The sequence below is a fragment of the Chiloscyllium punctatum genome, chromosome 49 (genome assembly GCF_047496795.1).
Source record: "Chiloscyllium punctatum isolate Juve2018m chromosome 49, sChiPun1.3, whole genome shotgun sequence".
Taxonomy (NCBI): Eukaryota; Metazoa; Chordata; class Chondrichthyes; order Orectolobiformes; family Hemiscylliidae; genus Chiloscyllium; species Chiloscyllium punctatum.
In genome coordinates, this window is record NC_092787.1 from 4,590,826 (window position 1) to 4,611,804 (window position 20,979).

The 20,979-nt window shown below is 38.0% G+C and overlaps 1 protein-coding gene across 2 annotated transcripts in view; it reads left to right on the plus strand.

Annotated features, from left to right (window-relative positions):
- The window catches only part of cdk5rap2 (CDK5 regulatory subunit associated protein 2), a 132,017-nt gene that overhangs the window by 10,985 nt on the left and 100,053 nt on the right, over positions 1-20,979 (plus strand). For both annotated transcript variants that reach the window (XM_072566089.1, XM_072566086.1), the window contains exons 4-8: positions 8,821-8,931; positions 10,800-10,876; positions 14,279-14,402; positions 16,228-16,394; positions 17,302-17,458. In XM_072566089.1, the coding sequence (XP_072422190.1) occupies positions 8,821-8,931; positions 10,800-10,876; positions 14,279-14,402; positions 16,228-16,394; positions 17,302-17,458 (636 nt within the window). The remainder of the gene's footprint in view (positions 1-8,820; positions 8,932-10,799; positions 10,877-14,278; positions 14,403-16,227; positions 16,395-17,301; positions 17,459-20,979) is intronic.

The window sequence follows — 20,979 nt, forward strand, 5'->3', positions numbered from 1 at the left end:
TACTTACTTGGCTGAATGAGTCTCTGCTCCACGACGTGTTATGAAATAAGTAGTAAAATACCTCTCTTAGATATATTCTCTTTAAACTTAGAAGCAAATCCTGATGATACAGTTGTAGTGCTATTCAAAATAATGTCAATAGCTAGTATTTATGAAGTAAATGTGATGTATTTTTATGGTTGTTTATTGTATAGCAAATATTGTAATTCTTAGAATGTTGGAAACTAATGACAATTGAGATTATGTGCATTTTAATGTTTTCTACCTTGTCAGAAAATGAAAAGTTAATTTGACATGCGGAAGACCATAGGCTTGCAAACTGCTCCGAATTGCACCATTAAAACTCTACGTGTAGCCCTTAGTTTCTGATTATTTCTCAGTTGTGCATTTTGAAAAAGAAAATCTTTTTAATGTCGAAATTTGAACACCTATGGAAATCCCGTAGTCCAGTTTAAAAAATCCTGGAAAGAAAGTTATTATCCTTATCAGAAACTTTCTAAATGTAAGGTCTGATTAAATAGCTTGGTGTTTATAAGCACACTTGCCTATGGCATTACTGCACTGGAAAATGCTGATTGGGAGAGGGATTTTCATAAAGCTAATTAGATTGCTTTGTTAACCATTAAAAGGAGGAAATTAATTATTGCCGAGAAGTTCTATCTGGTCACTTGGTTGGGTTATTAATGAAAGTTCCTTTTGTGTTTTGCTGAAACAACAAAGAGACTTTTGAAGTACAAGTTCATAGGTCCTTGAAAGTGGAATCACAGGTAGGCAGGGTAGTGAAGAAAGTGTTTGGTAGGCTTGCCTTTATTGGTGAGTGCAATGAGTATAGGAGCTGAGAGGCCATGTTGTGGCTGTACAGGACATTGGTGAGGCCACTTCTGGAATACTACTTTCAATTCTGGCCTTCCTGCTATAGGAAAGATGCTGTAAAAATTGAAAGAGTGCAGAAAAGCTTGAGAAGAATGTTGATGCGTTTGGAGGGTTTGAACTGTTGAGAATGGCTGACTTAGCTATTTTCTCTGAAGGATCAAAAGCTGAGGGTTGATCTTGTAGAGACTTATAAAATCACGAGGAACGTAGATAGGGTGAATAGCCATGGTCTTTTTCCAGGGTGGCAGACTCCAAAACTAGAGGGCATAAATTTAAGGTGAGAGGGGAAAGATTTAAATCGGACCAAAGGTGCAATTTTTTTTTCATGCAGAGAACGGTGCATATATGAAATTAACTGCCAGAGGAAGTGGTGGAGGCTGGTATAATTACAATATTTAAGTGATCTGGATGAATATATGAATAGGAAGGGTTTAGAGGGAAATGGGTCAAATGCTGGCAAATGGAACTAGATTAATTTAGGCTATCTATCTGGTCAGCCTGGACGAGATGGATCAGAGGGTATGTTTCTATACTGTACATCCCTATGACTCTATAACTGAACCACTATTGAATGTATCTTAAAAATATTTTGAGATTAAGATTCGCTTGCATTGCAAGTGTCTTTCAGTAGCTATCTAACTCAGTCTTGGCAGTGAATAGTTGACATTTCACAGCTCAGTCCATGAGAAAAGCACCTTCTTGGTAGCATATTTGGCAACTTTGCTATTTCAGTCTATGGGTCATGTAGCTAAAAACAAAGCAAACAATGAACTGGGAGAACAGCCTAGTTTATTATTGGTCAGTAGACATACCCTGTCTATATGAAATTATTCATTTTGATATCAAAATTGTTATAACTTAAGGCTTCTTAATTGATGCAGAAACCTCCAAAAGCCTATGGTTTCTAAAAGCTAGTCACTGGTGATTATAAATGAGGAAAATCCAGATCTTACAAGAATCACAGCCAGTGGAATCATATATGTTTACCACTCAACAGCCATTCAATAGATTGTACTTGCGAAAAGCTGACAGGTACAATGCAGAATTAATTCCAGTACCCACTACTTTCTTGCAGTCATAAATCTTGCTGCACTTTAACTGATCCAGTTTTTCCTAGAATTGAAGGCATTTTATCACTTTTTTTTGTCATCTTCGAAAGGAATAATTCTGGTGAGGCTTTAATCTGAAGATCATGTATTGATTGAGAACTTCTTCCCCTTTTGCAGAACAGAATTCAATTGTACCAAAACTTAGGCAAATTCTGAATTTATTCAGTTTAATATTAACTAAATGATTCTAAATCTTCTTTGATTAGTTCCTTTAACACCTGGCCTTAATCACACAATACAATCTTCGACATTATTTTGGTTCTACATGAGCAGGCATTCAGAACACTGATGTAAGTGATGAATAATGATGGAAAGAAAAGCTTTTACTTGTGCTTAAAGATTCCATTTGATTCTGTTTTCCATTACATTTTCAGGGCTTGCTTTGTTGCTGCAGTAGTGCCAACTGTCTCTTGTAACACAGAATCAGATTGATGAGATCAGATGGGTGTGGAGCACAATACTGCACTGTTTCCATGTTTTACATCCTGAATGCTGGTTAATTGGATTTGATGTAATTTTATTTTTGTCGTCTTTTTCTGTTTTATTTTCTTTTTTGATTCAAGTCAGTGCAAGGAATTTTGAATAGCATTTAACAAGAGGTTTTCTGATTTAATCTCCCAATAGTTTTTTATATAACAGAGAGATAGTTTGAACAGTATGATGTAAATACAGAATTAAACAGGTGTGCAGACAATGACCTGTTCTAGCTTTTCACTGCTTCTCCATCCCCAGCCTGCTTATTCAAAACCAAGTCTATATAGTGATCTAGGTTGTAATCACTATATCTGACCTAATCAAACAAAAGGTTGCCAGGTTGGCTGGAGGCATACAGGTATCAGGTGGATGGGGGCTCAGTTGGAAGCCAAGGTAGTCTGGGGCAGGTAGGGTGGTGGGGTAAATGTTTGAAGACTCAGTGTAGGGCAGAGAATGGAGGCAGTCAGAGCAGACTCATTTAGAAATTGGATGGGTTGGTCAGAGTTGTGTTGGAAGGATGTCAGATAGTGGGGAATGTCAGGGAGGTGTTAAGTGTCCACCGAAAGGTGCAGGGAGATTTCATAGTTCCCAGGCTTCCTATTTCTGTCACCTTTCAAGAACCTTTATAAAAACCTACATCTGATCACCCCTCTTATCTATTCTTCTGGGTCTCTGCATGTAGGATTGAATTATGGACTATGTAAATGTAAGTTGTTGAGTTATAACTTCGGCTAGACTATTAATCATTTACTGGATTAGTGGTGCTGGAAGAGCACAGCAGTTCAGGCAGCATCCGAGTTGCTTCGAAATCGACGTTTCGCGCAAAAGCCCTTCATCAGGTATTAATCATTTATTTAACCCCTTTTAACATAAAATGTCTAGATGTGTGTTTGTTTTGAGTTTCACTTTTTAAGGAGAATAAGCCTTTGAGAATAGAGGAGAGGAGGACTTTAGAAATGCAGACCTCAAATGATACTTGTCATAAATGTATTTAAAAATGTATTTTGATCACACAACAGATCAGAAAAGAATATAAATTCAGTTTAGTGACTCATGCTTCAAATTGACCGATGGAATGACAAAATATCCAGAGGGGTGTGCATAAATTGAATCTCCCAGCCAGAATGAATTATTGTAGCTAATAGGTTCTTGCTGTAATTTTAGGGGTATAATTGGATAATATTACAATATCCATGTACTTGTTCAGTGTACATAAAGACACCTCTTTACCTCCCAAGGAAAAGCACTTTCGAACTTTAAGGTATGAGTGATAACCTTGAGAGGGTGCTTAGAATGGAAATGAATTGAAAATGGAATGGAATTCATTGAAACTGCTGTTCTGGCTAATATTGAATAGGTGAGGGAGGGCAGGTCCATGGTGCTGGAGAAAAGTGCTGGACGGGACTATGTTTGAGGCTACATAGCTCCTCATTAATATTCACATTAATGTAGATTAATATGGTATCTCATTTCCACTTCGTTCACCTATAAGCTGTCAGGCTGCTCTCCTGATCCAGTACTGAATGAGCAGAGGTTTCCTCCAACTGTATATGAAGACTGAGCCATGCTCTTAATTCATGTCACAGACTTTTCCCTCGACACCAAGGTCACCCCTCTCCGTGGCAACTGTCTGAGGCTGAGTCAGATGGTTTGAAACTTGATGTTCAACTTTGAGCTGAAATTGCTACAAAATCTGTACCATCACCTTAGTCTATTTTCACCTCTGAAATGTTACCCAAATTCTCCTCTTGTCTCTGCTTCTTTGCTGCCTGAAGTCCTTCTCTATGTTATTGTTACCCCTAATTTCATTAACCTGGTGCATTTCTGGCTGACCACCCTAGTTCTCCCAAACTTGAGGTCATTTAAAACTCTGTTTATGTGCTAACTCATGCTAAGTAATATTCATCCTTACGCTCACAGATGTACATTGACTCCTGGATAAGCAATATCTCTTCGTTTTTAAAAAAAAAACTAATCTTTTTTGCCTTAACATCCTTTCTTGATCTGTATCAGATCTTCATCCATCCCTCCCACCCCTCCCCTCCCTGATCTCTGAATCATCTAATTCTGGCCTCGAGTCATTCAATCAGTAGAGATTGTGCCTTTGGCTAACTGGGCCCATCTCCCTACTTAATTTTCCTAATTTTTTTTCTTGTTTTAAGAGGCTCTTTAAGACACTAAGCATTTCAAACAAGCTTTGATTATCTGCAGTAATATTTCATGGGACATGGCATCAAATTTTTGTTTCATGAATGTAACACCTTGGGACACTTTGCATTGAGGACACAATAGCAAGGTAACGATAAAGATTTCTGGCCACAAAAAAACATTTTTTATTGGTTACAACAGCAGTGAATGTTGCCACAGAAATTTTCCCTTCTAACACCGACCCAAAGTAATGATGGCTCTTTTGGAATATACTTCTTCAGTTCTGTGCCCAAAATTAGGTCAGACCCACAGCATCACAACCTGCACCACAGTCATGGCAAGAAGACAGGCCCTGAATTTACCTGAGCCAGACCAGGATCACATATCCATGCTGTTGGCAGCAATCTAATCCACACCAGCTGCCCAATGAACTGGGGAAGCCTGTTCCTCCAAACTCCTAATGTAGTTGGAGTTGCTGTGACAATCTACATTTTAAATGGATGCTGTAGCCTTGAGCTACAGATGGTGATGATTGGGCATCCCATTTCTTTCCAATACATAGCTGACTGCCAGCCACTGGCATATTTTGAAACATTTCCAAGTTGGTGCTCTGTCCTTTTGGCTGTGCTACGATTGCACCATCCTTGGGCATCAAGTTCTGGAGTTTTAGAACAGAGACATGGTATGCTACCCATTGCACCACAAAACCTCCACTGTTGCAGCATATGATCTCTGTAATCCTGTCCTAAAACTCACTATCTTTCTGGTATCCCTAGCTCAGCTTCTAGCCCAAGTTTCACAGTCCTATATGTGCAGCTGCATTCGGTCCTTTTTAATGTTTTATCCCCTGTATTCCCCTTATCTAACTCGTACAGTACTTATTCATGTCTCCTTGTACCATGAGTACTCACTCTTAATTTGGCTGATCTAGTCAAGTCCCACTCTGACATAATGACATTATGGAGCCAACATAAAAAAGTTACTCCCACATAAAAGATATAATGATTCTGGATAAGAAATCACTTCTGTTCAAGGTTACGAAGGCAATATGTCAATTTTGCAGCAATTCTCCCCTTCAGTTTTCCTTACATTCTCTGTGGGGAAACTAATTTCTGAGATCTAAAACAAATCTGAAGCCTGTTATTTAGAATCTGATTTGGAAATTAACCTGTGTGATATTCTCAATGGAGCATTTCACCATCCTTTATCTATGGAACCTGGCCCAGTACTTGTAATTAGCAGTGAGCATTTCTGGATATCAGACAAAACATTCAAATCATTAGATCTGTAACCGAATGGGTTCTTTGCTTCTTCAAATTTGAGTGGTCGACTTAGGTCTAACCACAGTGCTTTTCTTTTGCTTCAGAATCAACTAGAGTTCAAAAATACTTGAAAAGCTTCAGTACTCAAATTTTACTTTCCCTCCTAATCAAATTTGCAGGTGCCTTACATTTCTTAATCACATCCTTACTGATTTAGCATTTACTGCATAAACTAAATTTGAAAGGCTAAGAATACTTGCTCAAAGCTAATTCTAAAATGATGATCAAAGACTGAGACATACCCCAGAAAGGGAAGTTCCTGCTAGGCTGTAGCCTGATAGGTGTCTTGCAGATATTGTTTTGTGAGAAATATACTCTGTGCATTTGCCATAAGCAAATTTAAATGGTCTGTGCAGCTAAATTTTAAAGGACATTTTGATATCGGTCTATTGCTTGGATATATCTGAAAACTTGCCATGGTGTGAATTTTAACTCCGTATAGACCGCTTATTCATATTGTAAACCCTTTTCTGAGTGCCACCTACAGGTGTAGCTGGTGTTAGCATTTCTACATGGATTTTCCAGTTGATCAAATATCATATCAGAGATTTTGACATTTTATTGTGACCTGATCGGAAACTTTTACAGATAGTTCTTCTATAACACAGTAGTTGTGTTCCCATGCGTGTCGTAGAAAATTGCGCAATATAAATAATGGGGGTCTATGGGGAAAAACAGGATTAGGGGAAAACCACCAAAAATATCACTAAAAATCAAACCAAACATAATAGTTAGCCTAACATAAACAACAGCACAGTCTAAGTAAATCTTTAAATCATATATTTTAATGAAATAATGCAGTAAATTTAATGCTTTAACATTAAAATCACTGACTATAGCACTGAACCTTTCACGAAGCTCTTCACTACAAATCCTGCACGCCGACTGACCACATGATGTCTAAGTGGAAGTCCTCCTCCAGATTCTCTCCCTGTTTGAAATAAAGTTCCTTCTAAATGTAGACTACAATTCCCAGTTTCAAGCTAAGTTTCCAGGCTTGCAGAGCTGAGTGCATTCCTGTTTTAGTTGAGCATGTTGAATTTGCATTTTACAGACAAGAGGATCCTGAGACTGGGTTTTCTTGTTTAGGTAGCACCGGGGATGAGAAAAGGTTCATAATTCACAAATCACATTACAGCTGAATCATGTTTAATAAACACATTACAGGAGAACTACCTGTAATATTGAGTGTAACAGGAAGACTTAATTATTTAAAAATGTGTGTTTTAAAACTATTGCATAATTTTGTGGATGTCCATAATTTAATTTGGTAAATATTTATTTTTGTATATTTCTGCAATTCAGAAGCATTTGTATTTTACTTAGTGCATTGCGCATCTTTTACGATGAATGGATTCCGAATATTTATTTTGACCAAAGATTGTTTCTTATATCCTGCTTCCATTGTGACTTTTCTTTTAACTGCAAACCATAGCATTGAATATTTAGCCAAATGTTTCAGGAATCTATTATTTGGTATCCTCCTGAAATGTTGTTTATTATAGAATATAACACAAAACTGTCATATGACCACTATCGCATAGAAAGATGTTTGAATTTTAATCTGAGTGAGTTGTGGTCTTTGTGCTGCAACAGTGTGTTTTATATGCACCTGATAATACTTTACGATTGATTTCGTTTCCACTTGGTCTGTAGTTTTATTTTGCTTCAAAGAAGAGATTTGCCTCTTAACACACATACACACACTTAAAATTTTGGAGCTATTAATTTGGCTGATGTTCATTCTTCAAATCCGTTGAATATTAAACGAAGACATTTTTGTAGATTGGAATAAAAGGGTGGAATTGCACAAACTGTGTTCTCAGTGGACAGTCGTTGTGATCAGATGCTAAATATTTTTTCAAGAGCAGAATTTTTATGTGCTTTTTTTATATGCTTTTGTATTTTTTCAGGACACCAAATTCAATTTGATTCCCAAACACCCATTGACAAAACTGAGGTGTTTTGTTTTCAGAGTTGTGTGCAGTTTGGCAAATATTTTTATTCAAACAATGTTTTGTTGATTGATAGGATGCAAAGTAGAGTGAAACAATATTAGAACCAAGTAACAGGCTTTTCAAAGGCCACCTCAATGTGCCAAACAGGAGAGAATGATTCATGTGTCATTGTTCAGAACCTCTACTTCTAGAACACCCAATGATCCAAAGAGCTCCTTCCCACATCTCCTGTTCCTCATCACAACTTGTAGAAAGCATCCACGGTAGGAAAGGTGTGCTGGGAATTTCCTTTTCGTAGTCAACTTTCTTGATGTGTTGTCAATAATTTGACATGCCTGGATTTTTTAGGATTCAATTAACACATTATGCAATAGTGGAGTAGAGGGGTAAGTAGCAAGGGAGAAAATTAAACAGAGCAAAGGAACAAAAGTTTGGACAGGAATTTTACACTTTCATCACAGGGACAATCTAGCAAACTTTTGCTGTACTGCATTCAGTGTGGAGATCCAATCTGTCATCATATGACTGAAGTGAGACATTCTTATTTTTAAACTAAATTCCCTTACAACAACATTATTGAACTTCAATAGTAAAATCTAAATGTATAAATACTAATGTGACTGTTTTCTGTATTTGGAATGTTTAAACTTTCAAAGCTAGTCACAGGTGTTTCAATAAAACATTAATTGTCCTAAGTGGATTATATTACACAGCACTTTCCCATTTCTGACAGTGTTCCTGTAAAGAATGCTACCCATGCTCTATTGAGATTTCAAAAACCAAATGAGACCTCTGATGACTTTGGCCACCAAATGGTTCAAGCACTATTAGAAAGTTTATGCAAGTTAAAACTTCCATTTCATTATTAAGATACATTGTTAAATGGAATGGAAGATGCACTCTACCTGCTGCCACGTCATATTTTTCTTCTTGCAGGCAATTACTGAACTAAAAAAAGAAAACTTTAACCTCAAACTTCGCATTTACTTCCTGGAGGAGCGGGTCCAACAGAAGTTTGATGATGGCAGTGAGGATATCTTTAAGATGGTAAGAGATTAAAATCATGCTAGTACATTTTAATGCAAATGATGCACATTTATGAGGGTAACCGAGTGAACTCTTATCCAGCTTTCAGCCACAGCCAATTGATGTCTGTAAAACAGGATTTTTGTTTCCTCCTTGAAGGAAACGGAATGTTAGAAATTGGGGAAAATATTTTTTTATATAAAAGGCTGAAGGTACTCTGGCTAAGTAGCATCTCTGGTGAGAGAAACTTTTCAGGTCCATGATCTGGCATCAAATTCTGGTGGGGTTGTCATTTAACAAGCCTCAAAAGTGCCATGACTACCAAAGTGAGTCCGAATGTAGTTATTCTGTGGCAAGTGATTCACCTACATTGACTTTGGCTTGTTAATATTTTTCATTTGTGTCCTAGTTACAGTTTTCTGTACACCAGGATCAGTCCTATTGTGTATATTTTACCTTTTTCAATGACCTTGCAGTCAGATTACCTGCCTATCATCGATGTGAGGCTGGATTTCATGTCACTTGGTACCAGCAAGTTCAAACTTGCCCTGTCTGGTGCCTGCCTGCAACACCACATTCTAACTCCTGTTTCTATTTCCTCTTCATTGCCCACTAGCTTTCTGAGATTCACAGTCCACATCCAGTTCATCACCAAGAGCTTCCTTCTCTATCTTGACTTTCGCTACCCCTTAAATACTTGACCATGTTCTTCTCACCCTAAATAATGTTCTAAATGACTGTTCTAGTGGCCTCCATTTTGTCAAATGTCAATTTAATCCAGAATCTCTAGTTCCTGTATTATGTAAATGATTATATAAAGTCTATCTCTCTCATAATGCACCATTTTTGGGAACTTCAATTGGCCCTATTATTTGATATATTTAATTTCACTCACTGCATCACTTGTCACCTTTTGAAGATTCTCTCCTTTTAAATCTAATTAATTGCACTGAACTTTGGGATGGAAATGGGTCAGTAAAAACAGCCACCTCAACCTAATAACCCTTCATTCTTTCTGAATTTTGCATTCAGCCATCAAATAATTCTGAATATTTTGCTGTGTTAACTACACTACAAATAGGTTCCGGTTGTGAAAGCTGGATGTTTTCTTTGTAAAATATGTGCACTGTGACAACTGTCTGACTGTAATAATGCTTCTATTCATAAGATTTAGCATTCTGCCTGTGTAGGTGTGTTACTAAAGGGTAGATTATGTTAGAAATCTGATTAAAAGTTCTAAATCCTTGACATTTTGTTCATATATTAAACATCTATTCATTAGTATTTTCTTAATTTAAATCTATCCATCACCAAAATGCAAAACCTACCTAAACTAGCACTTTCTGCTCCGTTTTACTGCAAAGTAGATACTGAATAGCTTCTGATGTATTACCACATTATCTGCTGTTCTGCAAAGACCTGTGAAAATCTCTATATTGTTTCCTTTTACTCAGTGTTGGAACACAGTTATTGTCTTTGGTCAATTTTTGTTAGTTGCGGTTGGTTTGCGTAATGCATGAATTTCCACATTCCTTTATCTATATTCCTTCACTAAGGTAGATATTGCTCAACATTGAATGGGATTCAGTGGAAAATTGAATATTTTAATATTTTGGCAAAGTACGTTAATTTCCTGAAATTTTTGTTTTACCAAGCACCAACTTTTATTGGAAGCTGCTGAAGCCAATTTTATGGTGTTGCTCCTTATTTTAAGAACCTGAATTGGAGCTGCAGTATCATGAGCCAGGACACATTGTTCAACGTGTATTTCTACATCCTTTGTACTTCATAGAACATTGAAGGCTAGTGCCTTTAAATATTCTGATTGGTTAGCTACAATTTGACAGTCTTATCTTTTGTTTATTAACTGGTGGGCTTTGTCTTTGCAGAATATTGAACTCAAAGTGGAATTGGAGAGTTTGAAGCGTGAACTGAAGGAGAAACAGGAACTACTTGTCAAAGCTTCGTAAGTACTGGTCAAATATTAAACCTGGTTTTACATTTTAATTCTGTTTCAAAAGACCCAAGAGTCATTTGGTAAATTTCTAAATCTTTCACAGGCATTGTATGTTTTCAGTTTTTTTAAAATTTGGAGTACAAAATAGTATTGCACTAATGTACTTTCCCTGAATAACACTTCTAAAAAGCGTCCCCTTTTCCTTTTTATATACAGTTCCATTAGACTGAAACCGTATCCAAGTATTTATTCTTGACAAATTAACCCACATACTATTGTCAGGACGGTATTTAGCCATACAGGGTATCATAGCAAAGTCTGATCCTACCCTGACCTAAAGTCCACAATCATACCCTTCAGATGACTCAAGATGAGTGGTAGAGTTAAGTGTGCAGAGGTAAAGATAGATTTTTGAACAGTAAAGGAATTAAGGTTTATGGTGAGCGGAGACGCAAGTGGAGCTGAGCCCACGAAAAGATCAGCCATGTTTTATTGAATGGAGCAGGCTGTACAGGCCAGATGGCCCACTGCTGCTCCTATTTCTTTTGTTCTTATGTCGAATTCACTGCCCGTCCCAGCATTGCTGAGCTATTAAGTCAGGCAGCATTAGTTCCCTTTGACAAGGGAAAGAGTGTCAATGTTTCAGGTCAACCATGTTTATGTAATTCAGATTTCCAGCATTGTTGAGTCATTGCTAAGTGTAATTCTCAAAATAAGTCAGCACAGACTAGGGATCTTCTAGTCTCTAACAAAAACTGAAATTGCTGAGGTCGGGGGAGGGGGGCATGGATAGGATAAATAGACAAAGTATTTTTCCTGTGGTGGGGGAGTCCAGAACTAGAGGGCATAGGTTTAGGGTGAGAGGAGAAAGATATAAAAGAGACCTAAGGGGCAACCTTTTCACGCAGAGGGTGGTACGTGTATGGAATGAGCTGCCAGAGGAAGTGGTGGAGGCTAGTACAGTTGCAACATTGAAAAGGCATCTGGATGGGTATATGAATAGGAAGGGTTTGGAGGGATATGGGCCAGGTGCTGGCAGGTGGGACTAGATTGGGTTGGGATATCTGGTCGGCATGGATGAGTTGGACTGAAGGGTCTGTATCCTTGCTGAACATTTCTATGACTATAAACTTAGGAAGACTGGCAGCACCTGTGGAGAGAAAGCAGAGTTAATGTTTCAAGTCCAGTGACCCAATTTCAGAACATTTAGTCTCTGTTCGCAATGCACTTTTTCTACCTATTTAGGTGCTCAGTGCAGAGAAGCATTTAGTTATTAAATAAAGTAGTCGAAACCTCTTTTACTATCAACTGATACTGGATGATTATAATGTAACAATAAGAGGTATATTTAAATCTGCAGTAATATTTAAAGAGGTACATATTCAATCTTTGGTTCCTGCTATTTGCAAGCCACTTGTTATCTATGTATGATATTTCTTGAATTAGCATTGAGGGAACCTCTTGGAAGTATTTAATTACGATGCTCAACAGCATATGAGAAATGAATTGAAATAGAAAAGACTCAGTAACTGTAGCTCTGCTGATTTTGTTTGAGTTTGTTTATGATTTTGGAATTTAAAAAGTTTTAAGGAACTGTTTCAATTTTAAAAAGAAATGCAGGTTTAATCAATGGGAAGAGATCAAAATATTAAAGTAAGCAGGAAAGAACTAATACATGAGCAGTTTGGATTTTTTCAAATAGCCAGTCCAGTGATAGAACAATTGTATATTTGTGTTATGATTGATTGAACACAAAGATATTTGTATAATATGTCACCTTTTTTTAAATGAAGTCTTATATATTCAGGTCTTAAGTATGCCGTTCAAAACCACATTTAATTGTTAAAAGCAAATTACTGCGGATGTTGGAATCTGAAACCAAGCTTTGACAAAGGGTCAGTTAGACTCGAAACGTCAGCTCTTTTCTCTCCTTACAGATGCTGCCAGACCTGCTGAGATTTTCCAGCATTTTCTCTTTTGGTTTCACATTTAATTGTTTTTTTAATTTCTGATAATGAAACTTCAAGTTGCAAACTAAACAGTCATGAAGACCCGACACCACAACATTGACTTTCCTTTCGTAAAAATGCATATCATAGAAGATAACCAAGGCACGAAGAACAGAGGTATTCTGGAGAAAGTGGAAAAAAAAGCAGATCAGAAGTGCAACAGAGTAGTTGCAATTTAAACTAAGGAATATAATGTCAGCGAAGAACATTTTATTACTTAGTCACTCTCGTGATGTGGGTATAAGTGGCTGGGCCAGCATTTAGTGCCCATCGCTAGTTGCCTTTGAAAAGGTAGTGGAGAGCTTCCTTTTGGGTTGAGATAAGAAATTCCTCCATGTAGAGGGTTGTGAATCTTAGAAATTGTCAATTCCAGTTAATCAGTTGCTGAGTATGTTCAAGATTTTTGGACTGCAGGCGTATGGAGGCTAGGATAGAAAGCAGAATGGAAATTGATGATAGGTTATGATCTTATTAAATGGCAGAAGTGTCAGAACTGAAGAAGGGTAATGACTTGAAATGTTAACTGTGATTTCTCTCCATGGATGCTGCCAGACCTGCTGAGCTTTTCCAAAAATAATATCTGTTTTTGTTTCAGAGTACAGCTACTGGACAATTAATATTGATCTATTAGACATTTTGGAACTTAGTAAATAAAGATGTGGATTTACAAACATACGCTACCCTATCATTTTTACCAGCTCAATTCTGATGAGTCAGACTCCAAACGATATTTAAATGGTCAGTTCTGTACAAACCTCAAATGTGGCCGTGTCAAGAACATCTTTTTTGCCATTGTGAATACATTTTGTAGTCAATTTTTGTAATAAACTGATTTTATCTTTGGTTAAATGTTTTGCTATCCTTAAACAAGCAGTGTTCGCTGGAGTTGCTACATAACTTGTAGGTATTGGGTTATGGTTATCTCCTTGTTTTGGATTTGTACATAATTTCTTCCTCCATTATAAACCTTTGTATATATCTACTGAAAAAATATGGATAAATAGTTTATGCTTAGATACCAAATTTGTACAATGTTAGCTGTATCACACTGGGAAAGTTTTCCAAAACATGATCTGTTCTATGAAAAGCACTTCAGTTTGTACCAATATATTTCTAGTTTCATTTTTTAAACCTTACCCTATTTCAATTCTAATCTGCTAACAATGAATGACAACCTTCTGAAAGTTAAAAATCTCAACACCCAGGTTATAGTTCAACAGGTCTTTTTGAAAGTACAAGCTTTCAGAGCACCGCTCTTTCATCAGGTGGTTGTCCTCCCCAGTCCAACACCAGCACTCCAAATCTTCTGAAAGATTTTCTTTCCTTTCTGTCCAAAACACATGCAATTAATTTCTCATGATAAAATTCTTACAAAGTTTGCCTTTAATATTAAATACAATAGAAAAGCTGTGGAGAGTTTGGCTGGCAACAATGATGCAGAAATTCAGCGTGTGAAAGATGGAGCGCAGAAGGAGATACTTCAGGTTAAACAGCTCCTTGGTAACCAGATCCATCTTTTGGAAGAGGCAAGTATGTTTTATATTTTATCAACTTGTTTAAGCCAAAGATGAAACAAGCCTCATGTCTATTTGGCAAGACACTTCTGGAGTCATAGAGTTATACAGCACAGAAACACACCCTTCAGTCCAACTCGTCCATGCTGACCAGATATCCTAAACAAATCCAGTCCTATTTGCAAGCATTTGGCCCATATCCTTCTAAACCCTATCTATTCATATTCCCATCTAGATGCCTTTTAAATGTTGTAATTATGCCAACCTCCACCACTTCCTCTGGCAGATCATTCCATACATGCATCACACTGAGCATGAAAAAATTGCCCCTTATGTCCTTTTTAAAATCTTTGCACCCCCCCCCCCCCCCCCCCCCCCAAATCCATGTCCTTGAGGTTTGGACTCTCCACCCCTGGAAAAGACTATGCCTATTTATTGTATCCAAGCACCTAATGATTTTATAAACCTCTAGCGTCACTCCTCAGCCTCCGATGCTCTAGGGAAAATAGTCCCAGACTATTCAACCTCACCCGATAGCTCAAATCCTCCAACCTTGGCAATACCTTCATAAATCTTTTCTGAACCCTTTCAAGTTTCCCAACATCCTCCCTATTGGAGGGAAACCAGAATTGCACACAATGCTCCAAAAGTAGCCGAATCTTTGGTAATGATTTGTTCCATTAGGAATCGTAGCTGAGGTATTCATTGTGAATCAACTAAATTTAGTACGTCGAGAAGTAGTTATTGTTTCTGGCACTACTGCTAATTTCTCATTGGTATCTCTTATCCTGTCACCATTTTATTATCCTTTTTTTTGTTTTGAGGCATACTTTTAGAATGGAGTGTGCTTGGATACAAGATAAACTCTTGGATTAGTGCATGTTCAGGAGGTACTCACTCACTCTCTTGTGTTATGACACAAATAAACTCAACCATCCATTATACCCAAATTCACAGTCCTGAATGTCTGAGGGTTGTTTCTGATGTCCTGTACTCTGTTTAGCAGGAGGCCCTTGGAACATCTGTAAATAACAATGTACATGTTAAACTGGGGTTCACTGTTCTTTCACTAAAGTTACAGTAAGCGATGAGGACACATTCTGTGAAGATTCGGGGTCTGTTGATTTCTTTTTTTTCATACAAGCATAGGAATTAGGAGGAGGAGCAGGTCATTCATCCACTTGAGCCTACTCCACCATTTGGTAAATTCATGTTAAATTGGATTGCTAATGTGAGGTTACATTCCTGATTATCCTGATAACTCTTCACCGTATTGCTCAACTGGAACTACCTTCACCCGAAACCTATTCAAGGAAGGACTCTATTTCCACTCTCTCTCTTTTCAGGAAGAGAGTTCCAAAGACACTCAACTCTCTGAGAAAATAACATTTTGTTTAATTTCCCTTTCAAATCACCTACTTTTTATTAAACATAATAACATTTGATTCTATTGTACAATAGAATTTCCATTTTCTGTTATTTTCTAATGCAGGTAGTTCTTCTATAGCGCAATGGTTGTGTCCTGGTGCAACCCGTATTATAGAAAAATCATGCTTTAGAAATAGTGCTTAAAGTCTTGGCGATGTAATCGCATTATAACCGACACATGTTTTAAAAATTTGCGCTTTAGAAACAGTGTTCCCAATTTGTTAATTGAGTTACAACAAATTCGTGTTAACAAAATGTGTGTTAAAGAAGAACGAATGTGAAAATGTGAAAATGTATTTTCACATGTGAAAATGTATTTTTGCTGGGTGGGAAAGGAAAAATCTTTTATGATTACTGAAGATGAAATTTACTTTAATAAAACCAACTTTTTCCCTGTTCTTATAACCAGGATCTTAAAACCACCCAAGCAGAATTGGAAAAGATGGCTGCTATTGCAGAGCAGGAGAAGATTAGAAGTATGAATCTGGAGAAACAGATTTTGACAATTAACAGACAGAACCGTATGGGGTCTCCTTCACTTCCAGAGCAAAACAAGAACAGAACTGAGACTGAACAGTCAGTTATTTTACATTTTGTTTTTCCAATGTCAAAACATCCTTTAAAAGGAAGGGACTATTTTACACAATGAAAGGGTAGAGGATGCTTCAGTTTACTCTGAAAGAGCGGAGTTAAATTATACTTTAAGGAGTTGGACATTTACACTGTAAATGATGACGATACTTGACACAATAGGTGACAGAGAGTGGGTTATCTTTTTAGAAAAGAATGGGATTCGATAAAGCTGTAAAGAGTCTTGAAAGTTAACCTGAACAAACAGCGAGGAATTTGGACTGCAGATAGTATGTTAGATTCTACTACTAAGTGATTAGAGTAAAAAAATCTTATTGTAATTATTCAGCATTGATTGATTAGCTGGGTTAAATGGCATCATTCTCTACCATAAATGAGTCTGACTTGCTTTTCTTTATGTCTTGATATTATCAGTTTAATTGTTGCAATCAGGTTGGAAGTTTGCTTGCTGAGCTGGTAGGTTTGTTCTCAGACACTTCGGCACCATGCTAGTTAACATCAGCAGTGAGCCTCCAATGAAGCGAGCAAACTTACAACTTGAACCTCAACCTGAGCTATAAATCTTCTCAAATTGCAAATTGTTGCAATGTTTGAAATCCATTAAATATATTACTAGTTTTGCTCATAACATACATATTTGAATTTATAGGAAATAGTAGCTTCTTTAATTCACATGTCAGTGACTATCCAAGGAACAGTCAATATATAACATTAGTGTGATAAATATAATACACTCTTCAAAGCACAGCTGCCAGTGTACTATGAAACTAATCAGTTGCACAATATTCAATAAATTTAGGGATTAATGTATCTGGCACTTTTCATTCACACTTTCCATGGAATGTGAATTTAATTTTGTGGAACATTATGTAAACTTGTGCTTTTATTTTAGGTTAATTGAGCAGCTAAATGAAACTATAAAGAGCAAAGATGTTCTTATTAATCAGCTTCAAAATGAAAAAGCAAAGATGCAGGACAGTCATGCGAATCCTTCAGAAAAGATCCAGGAACTTACAGAGGCTCTTCTGAAGAAAGCTGGTGAATCTGAAGTATGTAACATCTTATTTTTAATATACTAATTCTAGTAGTAATACAAAATAAAGAATAAGCTCCAAAGTGTCATTATTTCAAAACAACTAATTTGAACACAAATCATGATTTTCTGTTTCTGTGCTCTCCAGCCTGTGTTATTCTGCAGAAGTGCTTTAATGGACGAGCATTTACAAGATGGGTGTGGCTTTGTGGTTATCCTTGAGCCATAAATTCAATCCTAATATGGAAGGACTAGAGATTGGCACCGTTTTTGGATTGAAGGAAGAATTATTTCAGGGCTCATTGCTTGTCTTTTTGACATTCTAATGGATTACTCTTTTTGGGACTTGATGTTTTAGCTGAGGAAACTAGTTACAACTATTTTTAATAAACTCCACGTCATCCACATGATTTTTACTTTTGCAAAGTAAAGCACAGTTGCTTGAACTTTACTTCCTTTTTGAAATTGGGAATAATGCCAGAGATTTATTTGGTAGTGAAAAAGATGGGTACTAATTTCAGTTCCTAAAACCAGCACATATTGTCTGGAGATTGCTTTTGAGGTGTTGCTTAATTTTAGTCACACAGAAGGAAACCAGGAGATAAAGCTCTACACCTGCTGGCACATTATCAGGAGTTGACTGTTGCAAGAAACTCTTGATTTTCTAATCAAACTGTTCAGAGAGATGTTATGATACACCTCTGGAGTAGCGGAACTTGAACGATGGCCTCCTGGCTTAGAAATAGGGATACTACCACTGCACCACAGAAGCCCCAAGAAACTATTGAGTCTTGCTCCTAATGAAGGCTTGCTGTTTGAAGTGAGGATACCTAGAATATAGTGAGACAGCATCTGTAAAGAAGAGGGGTCAATTTGAAATAGTCAAAATACAGAAGTTTTACTTCTTTATGATATATTGTTTTTAAAATATAGAAATTTGTGGTTTTAGGCATATATTCTGAGAGCGATTTATGCAGCGTTATTTATGGTTTGATAGGTTTTATGCCTGTGGCAAGATGTCTGATGCCTTTTTGGTAGCTAGCAATGTAGAGTAAGGATACATCTCCAAATCTTCAAGCTCTTCTTCACAGCAATGTTTAAAGAAGCCACATATCAGTGTATGTAACATCTTTTGATTTCCAGAAGGCATTGAATAAGGTACCACATTTTAAAAAAAAAAGGTTACTGCTCAAGGTAAGAGCTTACGGTATTGAGGGTGATATGTTCACATGGATTGGCTAACTAATGGAAAACTGTTAAGAATAAATAGGTCATTTTCGGGTTGGCAAACTGTAACCAATGTAGTGCCACAGAGATTAGTGCTCATACTCAATTACTTATGATCAATATGGACTACTTGAATGAAGGAAAGACTATATAATCACCAAATTTGCTGATGTTACTAAAATAGTTAGGGTTAACAAGGTACAAAGAGTCCATAAAGGGATATAGGTACATTGTTAGTTGGCAGATAAAGTGTAATACACAGAAAATATGAGGCCTAATTTGGCAGGAAGAATAGAAACACTGTTGTTTTAAGTAGAGAGAGATTTAGGTAGGTCTGGGTGTCTTCACACATTAATTGCAGAATGTAGTCAGAAAGTGTGGTGCTAGAAAAGCACAGCTGGTCAGGCAACATCCGAGGAGCAGGACAGTCAACATTTCAAGTATAAGCTCTTCATCAGGAATGTGGGGGGCCCCAAGGGGGTCTGAGAGATAAATGGGAGAAAGATGAGGCTGGGGGGGGGGGGGGGGGAAGGAATCTAGGAATGTGATAGGTGGATGAAGGAAGGGAGTGATGACGATAGGTCAGAGTGGAGGGCGGTGCGAATTGGTGGGAAGGAAGATGAACAGGTAGGACATTTCATGAGGGGGTGCCGAGTTGAAGGGTTGGATCTGGATAAGGTAGGGGGAGGGGAGATGAGGAAACTGGTGAAATTGACATTAATTTAGTGTGGTTGGAGAGTCCCAAGGCAGAAGATTTGCAGCTCTTCCTCCAGCTGTTGGCTGTCTAGGATTTAGCAGTGGAGGATCCTCAGGACTTGTATGTTCTTGGTGGAGTGGGATGGGAGGGGGGTTAGGGTTAGGTGTTTAAGGTGATCAGCCACAGGATGGTGGGATTGTTTGGTGCGTGTGTCCAGGAGATGTTCTCTGAATCTTTCTGCAAGTTGGCATCCAGTCTCCCAATGAAGAAGAGACCACATCAAGAGCAACGGACACAGTAGATAAGGTTTTTAGGGGTGCAGGAAAATCTCTGCTGCATGTGGAAGAATTCTTTGGGACCTTAGATGGAGGTGAGGGGGGAGGTGTGAGCGCAGATATTATACCTCTTGCGATTGCAAAGGAAGGTGCCGGGAGTGGAGGGTGGGTTGGTAGGGGTGTGTGGACCTAACTAGGGAGTTACGGAGGAAATGGTCTCTGCGGAATGCTGAAAGGAGTGGGGAGGGAAATATACCTCTGCTGGGGCCTGACTGTAGGATGATGTATCTGGAGGTTGGAGTGGAAAGTGAGGACCGGGGGCTTCTGTCCTTGTTGTGGTTGGATAGGTGGGGTTCAAGGGTGGAGGTGCGGAACGTGGAGGAGATGTGCTGGAGGGCATTGTTGACCACGTGGGAGGGAGAATTGTGGTCCTTGAAGTAGGAGACCTCCTGGTTCTGGAGTAGAATTGCTCCTCCTGGGAGCAGATATGGTTGAGGAATTGGGAGTGAAGGATAGCATTTTTACAGAGGGGTGGGGGTGTAAGGAGGTGTAGTCCAGGTAGCTGTGGGAGACGGCAGATAAATGTGAGGTGCTGCATTTTGGGAAAGCAAATCTTAATAGGACTTATACACCTAATGGTAAGGTCCTAAGGAGTGTTGCTGAACAAAGAGACCTTGGAGTGCAGGTTCATAGCTCCTTGAAAGTGGAGTCGCAGGTAGATAGGTTAGTGAAGAAGGCATTTGGTGTGCTTTCCTTGATTGATCAGAGTATTGAGTATAGGAGTTGGGAAGTCATGTTGCAGCTGTACAGGACATTGGTTAGGCAACTGTTGGAATATTGCGTGCAATTCTGGTTTCCTTCCTATTGGAAAGATGTTGTGAAACTTGAAAGGATTCAGAAAAGATTTACAAGAATGTTGCCAGGGTTGGAGGATTTGAGCTATCGGGAGAGGCTGAACAGGCTGGGGCTGTTTTCCCTGAAGCGTCTGAGGCTGAGGAGTGACCTTATAGAAGTTTACAAAATTATGAGTGGCATGGATCGGGTAAATAGGCAAAGTCTTTTCCCTGAGATGAGGGAGTCCAGAATTAGAGGGCATGGGTTTAGGGTGAGAGGACACCTAGAAAATATTGTAAATACTTACAGCTTGGAAACTTTCCAACAATGAGAAGTCTAGCACCGTATGTAGTGGAGGTGTACTCTGCTGTCACTAATATTGCCTACTCAAAAGCCTTTCTTCTCTGAATCTGTCTCCATGTCCAAGATCTGGTCTCAGCCACAGCGGGCATAAATTGTGAAGCAGCAGCCATAACGATTGATGGCATAACTTTTCAGAATGTA